General features: G+C 42.8%; 1 protein-coding gene across 1 annotated transcript in view; it reads left to right on the top strand.

Moving 5' to 3' along the window:
* The window catches only part of kn (EBF transcription factor knot), a 162,534-nt gene that overhangs the window by 6,476 nt on the left and 138,558 nt on the right, over positions 1-17,500 (top strand). The window contains exons 2-3 of the mRNA XM_086538188.1: positions 9,669-9,822; positions 14,976-15,039. Of these exons, the coding sequence (XP_086394314.1) occupies positions 9,669-9,822; positions 14,976-15,039 (218 nt within the window). The remainder of the gene's footprint in view (positions 1-9,668; positions 9,823-14,975; positions 15,040-17,500) is intronic.

Raw genomic sequence — 17,500 nt, 5'->3', positions numbered from 1 at the left:
TACTGTTACTATCATTATAATTATCATTAGTAGCATTACTATTCATCCTATTATTATCATCATCATTATTATTATTACTATTATTATGATTATTATCATCACCCTTATTATCTTAGAATTATCAGTACTATAATTGTTGATATAGTCATTTATCATCAGAGTGATTATTCAGTTATTACTATTGCCATTTTCATCATTATTATTATTTTATGGTTGTTGTTCTTTCAACTAATTATTATGATAAATTTTATAATCATCAGTCTGTTAATAATCCTTGTTAGTTTATCGTAATTATCTTTTTGTTCTGACTGTTCTCTTATGTTATAATTTTGATGTTATTGATAAGGGTGATGATGATGATGATGATGATGATAAAAATGATGACAAGGATAGATAAAAATGATAACACACACACACACACACACACACACACACACACACACACATGCACACACACACACACACGCGCACACACACACACACACACACACACACACACACACACACACACACACACACACACACACACACACACACACACACACACACACACAAACACACACACACACACGCACACACGCAGTAATTTAAGGGCCAGATAGCATTCTCTAATTTACCTGTTGTGGTTTACGTGTGGAAATTTCAATCAATAATTTAAGATCATTGTTTACATTCCTTGAGGTTGAAATGTTGCATATGTTGATGGTAGATTTGAATATGTTGGATGAGACTTGAAACTTGTTATCTGGAACTTTATGTTTTTATATGTTTGTTTATTTGTTGTTGTAGTGTGTTTGTCGGTTTGTCTACCTTCTATCTCTAATATTCCTTTTGTCATTTTTATCTATTTTTTCGTCTTCTCGTTCTTCCTTTTATTCATCTCATTCTGTTCATTATTAAGAATTAGGTTATTCTGTTTTTCCTTTTTTTCTTCATTCGTTTTCCCTTTTTCCTTCTCCCTTTTATTTCTCGTATTTCCTTTTTTTACCTCGTTCTTCTGTTTCTTCGTCTACTGAATTATTCTTATTATTAGTTTCCCTTTTTTATTCTTCTTCTTTATCTCCTCCTCCGTTTTCTCCTCTTTCTTATTATCTCCCTTTTCTTCATTTCTTCTCTTCCTCCTCTCTGTCTTTTGTATATTCAACGTTTTCATTGCATGATTCTTTTTCTTTTTTCTTTTTTTCTTTTTTCATCTCTCTTTAAAAACACAATTATCGACGGATCATTGTGGTATTTGCGTGTTGTTGCTGAAGGACTAATGTTTATAATAGATTTCTAACTTTTTTCCCCCCTTTTTTTTCCTTTTTTTCGTTTTTTTTTTTTCTCTCTCATCGAGATACGAGGCTTGTTTATTATATGTTCATTTTTAATTTGTTTTTGTTTGTTTTCGTTTGTTTGTTTGTTAGATACGTATATGTGTTCATATGTAGAATGGATATGCTGAAGGAGTGGGTCGTAGTTTTGATCAAAAAAAGACTTGTTGAGTGCCTAGTCTGTGGGCTGGGGAGAGGGGAGGGAAGAGGGGAGGAGGGGAAGGAGGGGGAAGGTGGGGTTGAGGGAGGGGGAAGGGGAAGGGTGAGGGGGGGAGGGTTTGTGAAACCTGGGCAGTGTCAGCGGTTGGGTGATATTGTGCCTTTTCTTAGAAACGAGGATTTTTTTTATTTTTATATGTTTTGTTTTTCTTGTTATCATTCTTTCTCTCTGTTTTTCTCTCTCTGTTTCTCTCTCTCTCTTTCTATCTCTCTCTTTGCCTCTCTTTCTCTCTCTCTCTCTCACTTTATTAAACCATGTACACAATCTCACTTACAAACATGCTTGCAAACCCACCCACCCACCCCACCCACCTACGCATACAAAAACCCACTCACCCACATACCAACACAAAACCCCCGCCCCCACCCCCACTCCCACCCCACCCTCACACCCCCACCCATCATCCCAGCGGTGAATATTGGCAGTGAAATATTCCAGCGTGTGTTAACCCGTTCGAAACGCCATCATTTCCCAAGATCACGGTGTTGTCGCTACCCTGGGATAGGTCATCGTATTTTATCGCCGCTGCCGCTGCTGCTACGCTTAATCCTCCTCTCATTGGGGTGGGCGGGTAGGTGGGCGGGTGAGGTGTGATGGGGTGGGTAGGTGGGTGGGTGGGCGGATGGGTGGGTGCCGCTACGCTTAATCATCCTCTCATTGGGGTGGGCGGGTAGGTAGGTGGGTGTGGTGGGTGGGTGGGTGGATAGGTGGGTGGGTGGGTGGGCGTGCGTGTGCTTGTGCTGGCGGGCGGGCGGGCCTTTCACTGCTCGAGCTGTCACGGGACGCCGCGCCATTAGGTTTGCGGGATTATTAGAGTCGCGGGGCGGCGCAGGTGGGTTTGTGGGTGGGCGGGTGGGTTTGTGGGTGGGTGGGTGGGCAGCTAGTTGGGTGAGTGGGTGGGTGGGCTGTGAAAGAGGGGAAGGTGTGTGGGTGGGAGGGAGGGAAGGTTAGGGTATTGACGAGTAATTTGCGTTTGTTTGTTTGTATGTATATGTGGATATGTATGTATGATATATATATATATATATATATATATATATATATATATATATATATATATATATATATACATACACACATTCACACACACACATATACATATAGACAGATAGATAGATAGATGTATACATGTATATATATACAGTATATGTGTGTGTGTATGTGTGTGTGTGTGTGTGTAGAGAGAGAGGGAGAGAGAGAGAAAGAAGAGAGAGGGGGTGAGAGAGAAGAGTTATTAACATGATGATGATAGCTGTTGTAATAATGACAATGATAGTAATTATTATAATAATAATAGCAATAACAATTATGAATATTGATGATCATAATGACAATGGTAATTATAATAACAATGATAGTGATAATAATAATGTTAATGACAATAAGGATATCAAGAATAGTAATGATAACAATAAGGATAACAATAATGATAATAAGATATTTGTAATGATAATGATAAAATAATAATAATATTAATTTCAATGGTGATAACGGTGATCATAAAGATAATGATAATGACGATGAGGGTGATGACAATGAGGATAATATTAATAAGGATAATCATAATGATAATAATAATGATAATGATAACAATAATATCAGTGTATGTGTATATAAGTATGTGCACCTGTCTGTATGCAAGTTGACGTGATGAAATAACACCCACGGGAATTTTTTTTTCCTTTTTTTTTACTTTTTTTTTTAATTATCGTGGGAGGGGAGGGAGGAGGGGAGTGGTACCTAGCCAATGGTTAACGGTAGCGAGGTGTTGGCCAACAGTCCCCCTGTTTGGTTATTTCCATCGACTGAATGGTTGTTCTGGTGTTAATTGCATTGTTATGATCATCTCCTTGTTTGTTGGTGGTGTTGTTGTTGTTTGGATTTTCGGTTTGTTGTTGTGACTGTTTTGTTGTTTTTTATGTTTTTGTTTTCTTGTTTTCTGTTGTTGTTGTTGTTTTTTGTGTGTCTGTGAAGTGTGTGGTTGTTTCTGGTGTTTGTTTGTTTTTGTTTTAGTATTTAAGGTTGTTTTGTTATTGGATAAGATGATGCATAACCGTTGGTGATATTGTATATATTTACTTATTGTTAGTCTTTATATGTATAAATTTGTCATTATCATTATAGCGCTTATTTTGATACTGGGTTATTATATGGGATATAAGGTTTAATCTATAGAGTAAACACACCCACAATTTTATATCTATGTTTAGCTATTTATACCTACCTATCTAGCTATCTTTATTTATAGCTATCTATTTATCTATATTAATATGTGTGTATGTATGTGCGTGCGCGCGCGCGCGCGCGCGCGTGTGTGTGTGTGTGTGTGTGTGCATAAATATATGTATATATATTTGTATGTATATATGTATTTATCCATAAACATGAGCACACATATAGACATCTATAGATATGACATAATATTACGCAACAAAAAAAGATCAAAAGACCTTCTGTAGTCCTACCAGCGTGACCTAAGGTGACCTAACATGAGGTCAGAGCACGACGTTAAGTAGATATGCGTCCCTCCCATTCCAGGGCTTCTTACGTCATCGAGTTAATTGCTTTGTTTCATTACGTCTTATTATCTTCTTCATTTTTTTCTTTGACTTTGATTATTTTATCTGCATTTCTTAGCGGAGTTTGAGATGATAGAAGTGTGAGAGATATTTAATAAAGATAGCGATGTTTTCAGTGTCTTTTGTTTATGTGTGTGTGCGTGTGTGTGTGTGTGTGTGTGTGTGTGTGATTTGCGTATTCAAATTCGTTGTGATGAGTTCTGCCTCGACATCCTGCGAAGAATTCTTCCCATCCCCTCATTCTCTCTCTTTCTTCCTCCCTTTCTCTTCCCTTCTTTTTTCCCTCCCTTCTCTCCTTCCCCTTCTTCATCTTCCCTCCTCCCACCCTTCCTTTCCCCTCCCCCACCCACTTCCTTACTCCTCTCCTCCCCCACCCCCTTCCCTACCTCTCCCTTCCCTCTCCTCCTTCCTTCTCCCTCATTCTCCTCCCTTCCCTCCCGTCCTCCTCTCCTTCCTCTCCTCCCTCCCCTTCCTCCCGCACCCCTCTCCTTCTTCACCCCCTCCCCCCTCCCTCCCGGCAGACAACGAGTATGACTCAACCAGATAAAAGAGATAAGAATCCGCGACTTGTAAACCGAAATTATCGAATGGCGTGGAATAAGGTAGCGGGGTGTCGACGTGTTTGTTTGTTTGTTTGTATGTATGTGTGTGTAGAGAGAGAGAGAGAGAGAGAGAGAGAGAGAGAGAGAGAGAGAGAGAGAGAGAGAGAGAGAGAGAGAGAGAGAGAGAGAGAGTGTGTGTGAATGTGTCTGTGTGAGAGAGTGTGTGTTTGTGTGTATGAGTGTGTATGTATATATGTAAATGTGTATGTGCAGAGAGAGTGTGTGTCTGTGTGTAATTGTGTGTGGAGGAGGGAAAGTGGGGGTAGGAGGGGGGCAGTAGAAGAGGGGGTGGAGAGGAAAAGGAGGAGAGATGAATAGAGTAGATGAAAGTGAAGATAAGAGGGTGGAGGGAAAAGGGGGACAAATGGAGGGAATGGGGGGAGGGCGAGTAGGTGGCGGGTGGGGGGAGAGGGGGGAGAGGGGGGAGGCATGTACTCAAACACCCTTAGCGCTCACTTTCAATAGCTTTGTAGAGGGAGGGAGAGGGGAAGGGGGAGTAGGATGGAGGGGGAGTGAGGGTGGGGGGGGGGGCACTTAGATGGATGATATGTGTGTTTGTGTTTGAAGTGGACTAAGAGAGGCTATCGTAGGCAATGTATTATCACACGGATATAAGTAGCTCATAAGTGGATGAGTAAGTGTCTTATAAGTGGATAGCTTATATATAACAGCTACTTACAGGTGTTAGGGAGGTATTACGAATGAAAGCATTATTTAAACGTAGAAGATTAAAGTACGTTACGAAAGATAACGGTTGTCCATGTTTTAAAAGCAGTATAAAGAAATTGGATTTTTTTTTCTTTTTTTTTTCTTTTTTTTAGTTTCTTTTTCTTTCGATATAAAATATTTTATTTTTACGTTACTTTTTCGTCTTAATTTTTACGTTACTTTTTCGTCTTGATTTTTACGTTACTTTTTCGTCTTAATTTTTACGTTACTTTTTCGTCTTAATTTTTACGTTATCTTTTTTAGGCTTTTTTTATTCTAACTTTCGTTTTCTTAGTCTTTTCATGTAAACCCTTTTCACCTTTTTATATATATTTTTTTTCGTTTTTATTCCTTTTTTTAAATTCTTTGCTCAGAACGCTAGACAGAACATGGCAGCCAATATAACATATGTAATGACAAATTCCCTGCTCTTATGTCAATGATTGTTTATGTTGGCGAGAAGATGCAACAGTGTAGCACATCATATTCATTCAAGAGAGATGGAAAGGAGGAAGGAATGCATGAATAGAAATTGAAATAGATGGCGTCCTTGCCGTGTTTGCGTTTGATTTTTTTTTTTTTTTTTTTTTTTTTTTAATATGAGGAATGATATTCTGACTCATCCTCGACTGAGATGAGTAATGTTTTGACTCGTCTTCACTCAGAGGAGGGATGAATTAACTCACTCTCGACCAGAAGGAGTCATAGTTTTGACTCACTTTGGACTAAGAATAGTAAAATCCTAACTCACTCTCAGTCAAAAGAAGTCAAACTCTGACTCACTCTCAACCAAATAGAGTAATACCCTGACTCACCATCAGCTGAAAAAAAGCAAAATCCAAACTCACTCTCAACCGAAAGGAGTCATACTTTGACTCACTCTCGACTCAGCGACGTAAGTGTACAGGTGGATGGGTCACTTATCGATTCACTGTCGCTGTTTGCCCGGTATTTATGGAAAAATCATTAGCCTTCGATCCTTACCGTGTATTAGACCTTATCGCGGGGTGGCGTAAGGGCGACTTGTGAAGGCGTTGTGGATTATGGGTTTTGCGATAGGCGGATAAACTCTCTTTCCTCTCTCGTAAGATATTTTTTCGTTCTTTTTTTTTTTTTTTCTTTTCTTTTCTTTCTTGTTTTCTTTTTCGTTCTTCCCTGTCTCTTTTTTTCATTCGCTCTCTTTCTCTTTCTTTTTTTCGTTCTCTCTCTTTCTCATTCTCTCTCTTTCTCATTCGCTCTCTTTCTCTTTCTCTTTCATTCTCTCTCTCTCTCTCTCTCTTTCTTTTACTAATCGTTTCTAGTTTCTTTATATTCCTTGGGCACCTACATACATATATTCATATATATATGTATATATATATATATATATATATATATATATATATATATATTTATATATACATAAATTCATTAAATGATTACACACACACATACATTCACACACACACACACACACACACACACACACACATATATATATATGTATATATATATATATATATATATATATGTGTGTGTGTGTGTGTGTGTGTGTGTGTGTGTGTGTATTTACAAACGAATGTATGTATGCGCATACGCGAATCTAAACCTTTATCCTGGAAGAAAATTCCAGGTTCAAGAAAACAGATTCAGAGCGGCACCGACGCGCCCCGACCATTTAATAATAACAAAAGCCTAAGACGACAACCATTTTTTACCCCCTCTCCCCCTCCTCCTCCCTCCTCCCCCTCCCTGTTACGTGGCCTCCTAAACGGCTGCCACAGAGAGCCAAACGCAAAACAATAGCCGCTTGTTATGTGACTTGCAGCTAACCTGACGTGACCCCGTTACGAGATAATGAGGGAAAGGGGTAAGGGGGAAGGAGGGGAGGGGGAGAGGGAAGGGGGAAGGGGGTCAAGAACTAAGGGCAGTGGGGGAGGATGGGAGGGAGGGAGGGGGGGGGACGAGGGTTGCTTGCGGTTTGACCTGTCCGTGCAAGAGAAAGGTCAGTTGAATGTGACCTATTGGCCGAGGTGGTTGTAATTGTTGACGTGAGAAATTTGCATCAGCTGTTTTACTGTCTTGGAACTAATAACATTGATACGGAAGTTGTGTTTGTGTTTTTGTTGTGGTTTGTGTTTGTGCGAATAAACATTTTTTAGTGCATTATATCTGGATTTGGAGTTTGTACATTCTACTGACCAAGCCACAAACATGTATACGTAAGTAATTGAAAATATATATGTCTGATATAAATTAACTTTAAAAAAAAAAAATAATTCATTATGCAACGAACTTTTATAGAATAACTAGAGCTTGATTGAAAAAAAAAGTTTGCCTCCATTTTTATTGACGATAATCTAATCACCCGAGGATGTTTGCTTCAAAATTACGTTTTAATATGCAAATTTTACGCTGTTATCATTGGCGCTTTGGGAGAATAAGAGTTATTGTTCGATGCGTTTTTGTTGCATTTCAATTGTTTGCGATGTTGATATTATTCTTTTAATTTTGACTGATTAAAGAAAATAAGACATTCAGAGTCTTAGGTTGATATTTGTATGAATGGTTGTGTGGTAATCTTTGAGGTATTCAGGTTGCAAGTTGATCTTGAAATATTGAAAGATAATAGTGTTTTCCTTCTTTCATTGTCCTTATTGGTGTGATTATTATTATTATAATTGTTGTTGTTATCCTTGTTATCAATATCATCGTTTTTATCATTATTTACATGCCTTTTATCATCCATGTTCTTCACCTTCCTCAAAATACCATTTTATGGAATATTCTAGACTATCTATCTATCTATCTACCTATCTATCTACCTATGTATATCTATTCTCTTTTATGCACATCATCGTGTAGTTTCCATTTCCTCTGCAACACACACACACACACACACACACACACACACACACACACACACACACACACACACACACACACACACACACACACACACACACACACACACACACACACACACACACACACACACACACACACACACACACACCAGCGCTCGCCCTCACTCCACCCTTTTGCTTTGGGTTGCAACATGTCTGTAACATGTACTTGGTTGCTGTAGTATAAACCACGAGTCAGCGACAGGACCGAATATCTTTATCTAAAATGTATTTTGTTTCCCTTTCTTCGTGTGGATTCTCTTGTCTTATTTGTTTTGAACTTTTTGGTGATTTTTTTTAATTCTCGTATTTCGTGTTTTTTTTTTTAATTGGTGTGTATTCGTCTGTCTCTCTGTGTCTCTTTTTCTCTTTCTTTCTTTCTTTCTCTCTCCTTCTCTCTTTCTCTCTCTCTCTTACTCTCTCTCTTTCTCTCTCTCTCTCTCTCTCTCTCTCTCTCTCTCTCTCTCTCTCTCCTCTCTCTCTCTTCTCTCTCTTTTCTCTTTCTTCTCTCTCTCTCTCTCTCTTCTCTCTCTCTCTCTCTTCTCTCTCTCTCTCTCTCTCTCTCTCTCTCTCTCTCTCTCTCTCTCTCTCTCTCTCTCTCTCTCTCTCTCTCTCTCTCTCCCTCCCTCCATTTATGTATATCATACATGTTTGCATATGTGTACATATATATATATATCTGTGTGTATAGATAGATAGAGATATAACATGGATTGGTTTGTCTTCCTTTTATTTGTTTTTCTGTACATGAATCCATTCGAGAGAACGTATCTCTTTATCACCAAAATCATCAACTGCCTCCTTCCATCTTTCCCTCTTCCTATGATTATCATTTACCTCTTTCTTCCTCTTCATTCTGAAATTCTTCCTCCTTTCTCCTCATTCATTTTTCCTTTCTTTTCAATCCTCTTCTTCCTTTCTTCTCAATCCTCTTCTTCCTCCTCCTCCCTGTTTCTCCCATCATCCTTCCTCTTTCTCATTCTCGCTTCCTCCTTCCTCCTCCTCTTTCTCCTCTTTCTTACATCATCATCCAACTCTCCACACACCCCCCCTCAAAAGCACAAAATTCCACCACGCGTTTTGATCCCGAATCTAATTCCATTTTTTTTTTCTCTCCCGTTCCTCCCTTTCCTCCTTTCCCCTTCCCTTCCCTCCCTGAACATTCTTCTACGCCTCCCCTCTCCCCTTCCCCCCCCTTCCTCCCCCACCTCATGCGCCCCTTCCTCCTTCCTCCCCCACCCCTTCCCCCCTTCCACCCCTTCCCCTTCCCGATTCCTCCCTTCCCCACTTCCACCCCTTCCCCATCCCGCCCCTTCCCCCTTCCCCTTCCCCCCTCCCGTTCCCCCTTCCCCCTCCTGTAGCGTGGGCCTCGGACGCGCACACTTCGAGAAGCAGCCGCCCAGCAACCTCAGAAAGTCCAACTTCTTCCACTTCGTCATCGCCCTCTACGACCGAGCGGGGCAGCCCATCGAGATCGAGAGGACGGCGTTCCTGGGTTTCATCGAGAAGGACCAGGTGAGTTTTATGGCCGGTGGGGGTTTGGGGTGGGGTGAGGGGGGTGTGGGGTGGGGGAAGGGGTGGGGGGATGAGGTAGAGGTAAGGTAGGATGGGAGAAGGGTAAAGGAGGGGTTGGGGTTGGAGGGAAGGAGGTGGGGAGGAGAAGGGGAAATAGATGGTATGGGGGGAGGGGGGCAAGGGGAAGGGGAGAGTAGGGTAGGTAAGGGGGTGGGTTGAGAGGGAAGGATAGGGGGGCGGGGGTAAGGGGATGAGCACTGACTGTAGGTGTGATTAGGTAGAGGAGTTGGGGCAGTAGGGGAGGGGGGTAGGCGGATGGGGAGGTAGTTGGGGAAGTGAAGTTCGAGATTGTGGCACTCCTCGTCAGATTGTGGCACTCGTCGAGGCCTAGCTGAGTCACCTCTGGGTACTTTTCCCTCCCCTTTTATTAATCGTATTCAGAACACGATTTTCTAAAACAACGATAGTGGAATTCAACTAATTCAACAAAGCAGTCGGGAACAAAAACAAAAAGCCAAACAAAACAAAGCGACCGCAGATCTGACCGCAGCCTCGACTTACACCACAACCGCGTCCGTCTATTGATGACGTCACGATACACGTCTCCCCTCGGCCGCGATGCACGAAGTCTCCTGCAACAAAGGTCAAGTAAATGCCAGGATCCGCGCCCGCCCGCATTGTTGCAGCATCTCGTCTTGGCATTTGGCACGGGAAGGTCGTGACGTAATAGGCGTCTGGAGTTTCCCCGTGGCAAGACAGACTCATTGAAAGACATATAGATAGACTGACTGGCAGACAGACAGACAGACATAGAAAGAATGAAGATAGACTGATAGATATGCAAACGGACAGACTGACATGCAAACGGACAGATGGACATGCAAACGGACAGACTGACATGCAAACGGACAGATGGACATGCAGAGAGCCACAGCACACATGCAGAGAGCCAGAACACACATGCAAACAGACAGAACACACATGTAAACAAACAGAACACACATGCAAACAGACAGAACAAATGCAGACAGACAGTACATCCATACAGACCAACTACACAGACAGGAAGTGAGACAGACAGACAGCTGCTGGATAGAAGGCGACTTGACCATTTGGAAACCTTGGATACTCATCTCTATATCACTTCAAATAGGTTCACATGCGTAGTCATATCAAAAGGGTTTTTTTTCTCTCTGTGATGATGAAGTCCCAACCCTGCGCGATGATGTGTCTTTGGAGTTCTGATGTCTTCGGCCTTAGTACAATATTTAAGAAGAAGAAGGAGAAGAAGAAGATGAAGAGGAAGGAGAAGAAGAAGAAAGAGAAGAAGACAAGAAGAAAAAGAAACAGAAAAAAAAGAGGAAAAGACAAGAAAAAAATCAGAAAAAGAGGATGTGATTGAGAAAAAGAAGAAGAAGAAGAAGAAGAAGACGAAGAAGCAGAAGAAACAGAAAGAGCAAGAACAAGTCCCGGCCAAGACTTTCTCCCAGACAGAATTCGGTGCTCCGTCCCGCCATAAAACTGCCTAGTAGCCTCGCCCGCCTCCACCTTCAAGACCGAAATAAAGCCGGTCCTTGCGCCAGACCCGCTCTTCGAAGACCCCCCCCTCCTCCTCCTCCAAGACCCCATTTTACGGACCCCATCTTGGACGACCCCATTTTGGAGACACCATTTTGGGGACTTACTTTTAGAACCCATTTTAGAGACTTACTTTTAGAACCTATTTTAGAGACTTACTTTTAGACCCCATTTTGGAGATTCATTTTCAAACCCCACTTTGGAGACTTACTTTTAGACCCCATTTTGGAGACACTTTTAGACCCCATTTTGGAGACACTTTTAGACCCCATTTTGGAGACACTTTTAGACCCGATTTTGGAGATTCACTTTTAGACCCCATTTTAAAGACCCATTCCCATAGACCTCCCTTTTCACAGCCTTTCCGATGGAGAGAGAAAGAGTGTGGGGGAGGGAGGGAGAGAGGGAAGGGGGAGGAGGGAAGTAGAGAGGTGTAAGACGGCAAGAGAGCTAGAGAGAGAGCGAGAGAAAGAGAGAGAGAGAGAGAGAGAGAGAGAAAGAGAAAGAAACCGAGAGAGAAAGAGAGAGAGAAAGAGAGAGAGAGAGAAAGAGAGAGAGAGAGAGAGAGAGAGAGAGAGAGAGAGAGAGAGAGAGAGAGAGAGCGAGAGAGAGTAACGCGCTCACTCACACACGGACTACATAATGCCCTCTGGTACAATTACCGTCACCGATTATACAATTACTCTCAGGGAATAACTCGTACGTGCTTATTATAAAACTGATTCACTATCACAACAAAATTACCACCCTCCCGCACCCTCTCCCGTACCCTCTCCCGTACCCTCTCCCGTACCCCCCTCCCGCACTCTCTCCCGTACCCTCTATTCCCCCCTCCTCTCTAACCTCCCCCTTACCCTTTGTCTTCCCCTCCCCTCCCCTGTCCTCAAATTTACTATTTTGCTTCTGGACTATTGCGGAGAGGAGAGAGAGAGACAGAGACAGAGACAGAGAGAAAGAAAGGAAGAAAGAGAGGGAGAGAGATAGAGAGAAAGAGAGAGAGAGAGAGACAGAGACAGAGACAGAGAGAAATAAATAAATAAAGAAAGAAAGAAACTGAGGGAGAGAGAGAGAGAGACAGAGAGAAAGAGAGAGAGAGAGAGACAGAGAGAAAGAGAGAGAGAGAGAGAGAGAGAGAGAGAGAGAGAGAGAAAGAAAGAGAGAGCTTCGTTCCTTCTTGAGCGAGATATTATGACTTCTTACACGTCTCCTTGACATGTGCTTCTCCCTTTTGTGATGGACGTTATGAGCAGTGACGCATTCCTCCCTCCCCATGTCCTTCCTCCACCATTCCCTCCCTTCCTTCCATTCCCTCCCTTCCCTCTCTTTCTTCCCTATAACTATCTCATTCCCTCATCTCGATAATTCTTACCCTTCTTCCCTTCTTCCCTTCCTCCCTCCTTCCCTCCCTCCCTCCTTCCCTATCTCCCTAACTCCCTCCCTCCTCACCTACCTCCCTTCCCTCCCATCTCCCTAAAACCATCCCTACCTCCCTCCATTCTTCCTCCGTCTCTCCCACCTTCCTTCCTTCCTTCCCCTCTCCCTATTACCCCCATCCTTCCCTCTCCCCTCCCCAACCCTCCCCCCTCCGATTCCCCCAACCCCACCCCCCCAACCCCACCCCACCCCACCCCCAACACCCATGTTTTTCCCACACCCTAATATATTTATTCAAGACTCAAAGAGTGCGTGAACTTGTTGTAGAAAAGCATTATTATTTCAGCGAAAAATAATTGCCTGGTGTTAACCGCTGCGCATAATTTCACTTAAGACAGAAACACCAGTTTATGCTGGGTGTTTAGGGGCGCGCGTGTGTGCCGTAGTAAATTCACACATAAAGCTAGCTAATGCGGTGATATAACAAGTTAATGGCAGAGTAGAATTCGCACGGAAATATACACAATGAATAGGCTCTCGAGTCAAAAAAAAAAAAAAAAAAAAAAGAGAAAAGAAAAAAAAAGAAAGAAAAGAAAAATGTAGGTTAGAAACTAGTATGAAAATTGAACGTTGAGGGAGAGAAAAGCAGGGGGTAGAAAAATAACAGAAGAGAGAGAGAGAGAGAGAGAGAGAGAGAGAGAGAGAGAGAGAGAGAGAGAGAGAGAGAGAAGCTCTATAAGACAGTGTTACTTAATAGCGCTAGAGTTTAATTGATGACAGAGAGCTCGGTATTGGCTACAGAACGGCAGGTCACGTGACTGAATAATGCCCACTTGGAAGCAAAGGGTAAACAGGCTAATTGCATGAACCTCGGACCCGCCCCTCCCTCCCCTTCCCTCCCCCTCCCTCCCCCCTCCCTCTCCCTTCCTCTCCCTTCCTCCCTTCTCCTCCCCTCCCTTCCCTCCTCCCTCCCCTCCCCCTTCCTCCCCCTCTCCGCGTCCCTCCTCCCTCTCCTTTTCTCTCTCTTCCTCTCTCCTCTCTCCTCCTCTCCTCTCTTTTTTCTCCTTTCTCTGTCTTTCTCTCCTCTCTCCTCTTTTCTCTCTTTCTCTCTCTCTCGCTCTCTCTCTCGCTCCCTCCTTCCCTCCCTCTCTCCCTCCCTCCCTCCCTCTCTCTCTCTTTCTCTCTCCTACTCCTCCCTCTCTCCTACTCCCTCTCACTCTCTCCTTCTCCCTTTCCCCTTCCCTCTCCCTCTCCCTCTCCCTCTCCTTCCCTCTCCTGCAGCGCACCGTAAATTAAATAACATCTACCTCATTGTTAAATCGTAGTGGGGTTTTGAGAAGGGGAAGGGGGGTAGGGGGAGGGGGGAGGGGGATATAATTGTGTAATTGTTCCTTGTCTACGCTTGGCTGGCCTTGCTAATAGTAGCCATTGGTTTGCTAAATTTAATGTCCTGAATTTCATTAGTGATTTCATGCATAATTCTCTATTCATTTATCTATTTATTCATTTATTTATTTATCTATCTATATATATACATAGCCTTTTTTTTCTTTTTTTTTTCTTTTTTTTTTACTTGATGATTCTTCGACCGTTTTGGGAGAATACAGTGATATTATTGGTGTGTTTCTTTACTTGTGCCAAAATTCATCTAGGATGGAGGGTGTCATCCAGACAGGAAGGTACCGAATTAAAGTTTTACGTAATAAAAACAACATAATTATTTTCATGCATGTTATCGCATCTTTTGGTCTTATATATATATATATATATATCTTTAAATTATATAATCTCATTCTTTATAAAGTTGTATTTCTATATCCTAATTCAAGAATATATATTATATATATATATATATATATATATATATATATATATATATATATATATATATGTATGTATGTATATATATATGTATGTATATATCGATAGATAGATAGATAGATATTCACATATATATATATATATATATATATATATATATATATATATATATATATATATATGCACATATATATACCTATATCAATATCTTCTCAATATAAAACTCTAAAACTAGTATCGTGTTAATATATATCACAAGACAATCCAGTTTCTTCTAAAAAAAAAAATCATTTTCTTCTAAAATCTTATTCAAACGTCTTAATTAAAGACCTCAGGACACTGTTCTCACGCCCTTTTTTCGTTCCTTTTCCCTTCGTCAGGAACCCGAAGGACAGAAGACAAGCAATGGCATCCACTACAGATTACAACTTCTCTTCGCTAATGGTGAGTCTTTGAAACTTGTTATTTTTATTATTTTTTATTGTTATTTTTTTGTTGTTGTTATTGTTATTATGACTTTAATCATCATCATTATCATTGTTATTTAGCTTCGTTATTTTTATTTTTATTTTCATTATCAATTTCATTGTCATTATTGTTATTACCATCATGGTCATTATTGTTAGCATTATTATTATCATCATTATTGTTATTATTATTTTAACCCTAATCATCATTATCGGTACTAAAATTGTTGTTGTTGTTATTGTTATCAATTTAATGTGTAGGGTTTAGGAATCTTTGTTGATTTGTTTGTTGCTTTGTTTGTTGGGATCGGTATATTTGTTCTTGTTCTTGTTTTTGTTTTTGCTTGTCGAGTAGAGAAGGATTTTAGGGGATTTTAATTGTTTAGGAAATCTTTGGTTCGCTTGCCTCTTTCTTCTCGTTTTTATTTCACTCTCTCTCTCTATCTCTCTCTCTCTCTCTCTCTCTCTCTCTCTCTCTCTCTCTCTCTCTCTCTCTCTCTCTCTCTCTCCCTCTCTCCCACCTACTCACTCCCTCCTCCCATTCCTCATCCTACTCCTCTTCCTCATTCTCTCCCCTCTTCCTCACTCTCTCCCCTCTTCCTCCTTCCTCTCTCTTTTCTTCCTCCGCCCCGTCCCCCTACCTTCTTCTCCTCCTCCTCCTCCTCTTCCTCATTCTCTCCCCTCTTCCTCCACCTTCTTCTCTCTTATCATCCCCCGCTCCGTCCCCCTACCTCCTTCTCCTCCTCCTCCTCCCCCTCCTCACTCTCTCCCCTCTTCCTCCTTCCTCTCTCTTTTCATCCCCCGCCCCGCCCCCCTACCTCCTTCTCCTCCTCCTCCTCTTCCTCACTCTCTCCCCTCTTCCTCCTTCCTCTCTCTTATCATCCCCCGTCCCCTACCTCCCCCCCTACCTCCTTCTCCTCCTCTTCTTTTTCTCACGCCCACCTTCCTTTCTCTCTTTCTCTCCACCTTCCTCCAAAGAATATACTTACTCGAGACCAAGATTGGATGCGTGGTCTTTGGCGTCGCGGTGGAAACTTTGCGGGAGCGTAAGCGAGAAGTCAGGAAACCAGCGAGGTATTTCACTTTGCGGACCCCCCCCCCCCTTCCCCCCTCTCCACCTGCGTCCATCCCTTCCTTTTCCTTTCTCTTGTTTTGTCTTTCTTTCTTCTTGGTGTTTTCGTCGTGTGTTTTCTTTTCTGATTTTTTTTTAATGTATTTTTTCTTTTCTTTTTTTTTTTCTTTTCCTTGTGTTATTCTTTATTCTTCTCTCTTTTTTTTTTCCTCTTTTCCCTCCCGGTCTCTCTCTCTCCTTCCTTCCCTACCATTCCTCCTTCTCCTTACCATCCCTCCCTTTACCCTCCTCTCCCTCTACCCCCTCCTTCCCATTACCCTCCTTTCTTCCCTTTACTTTCCCTCCCTCCTTTTCCCCTCCCTCCCTCCCATATAGGATTACCCTCCTTCCTTCCTTTTACCCTCCTTCCTTCCCTTTACCCATCACCCTTCACCCCTCCCTCCCTTTACCCTTCACCCTCCCTCCCTCTTTCCCCCCCCATTCCCCACCCTCCCTCCCTACCTTTACCCATCACCCTTCACCCTCCTTCCTTTTGCCCCCCCGTTCCCATCATCACTCCCTCCCTCCCTCCCTCCCTCCCTCCCTCCCTCTGATCTGAAAGCGGGGACTGGCTGGCTGAGGCTGAGGCTGAGGCTGAGGGCAACCCATGGCAGCATATCGACATCACTTATTTACGGGCGAGTCTTGGTATATTAGACGCCCGGGATCGGCGACAGGATGCGCCTGCGAGAGTGACGGCGACGCGTTGCGGCTGCGGGGGGGATGGGGGGCGGGGGGGGGGGGTATTTACACGCGTGTGGACGTACTTACACGCACATGGGATGGGGGTGGGGATGGGATGGGGGAAGGAGGGAGGGGGGAAAGGGTGTTTTTTGAACATGTATCTGTTTACTGTTTACGGGGGTTGGGCAATGGAGGGAGGGAGATCTGTGTTTGTGTGTATATTTGTGTACGTGTAGATAGATATACAGAAGGACACACATACATGCATACATGCATACATACATGCACGCACGCACGCAGGCACGCACATACACACACACACACACACAAACAAACATCCCCCAACACCCCCACCAGCCCCACCCCATCTCCCTCCAACCCCCTTCCATCCACCCCATCTCCCACCCTCCATCTCCCCCCACCCCCCACTCCCCCCATCCCCCCTCCATCCACCAGGTAGGCTGGCGAGTGTTTCCTGAATCTTACAAGAGGGAATTGACAAGGCAGCCATCCCAGGCGCCGTAACACACCCCGCGCTGGGGAGGTGCCATGATCGACACCTTCGTTGGAGATGGGGAGGGAGGCGATTGGGAGGGGGTGGGGGGGAGGGGGGGAGAAGGGGAGGGAGGCGATTGGGAGGGGG

This window comes from Penaeus japonicus, unplaced genomic scaffold, assembly GCF_977035675.1.
Source record: "Penaeus japonicus unplaced genomic scaffold, GWHDUDI00000001_assembly GWHDUDI00000007, whole genome shotgun sequence".
Classification (NCBI taxonomy): domain Eukaryota; kingdom Metazoa; phylum Arthropoda; class Malacostraca; order Decapoda; family Penaeidae; genus Penaeus; species Penaeus japonicus.
The sequence above is the reverse complement of the archived record's forward strand: the minus strand, read 5'-3'. Positions and strand labels throughout refer to the sequence as shown.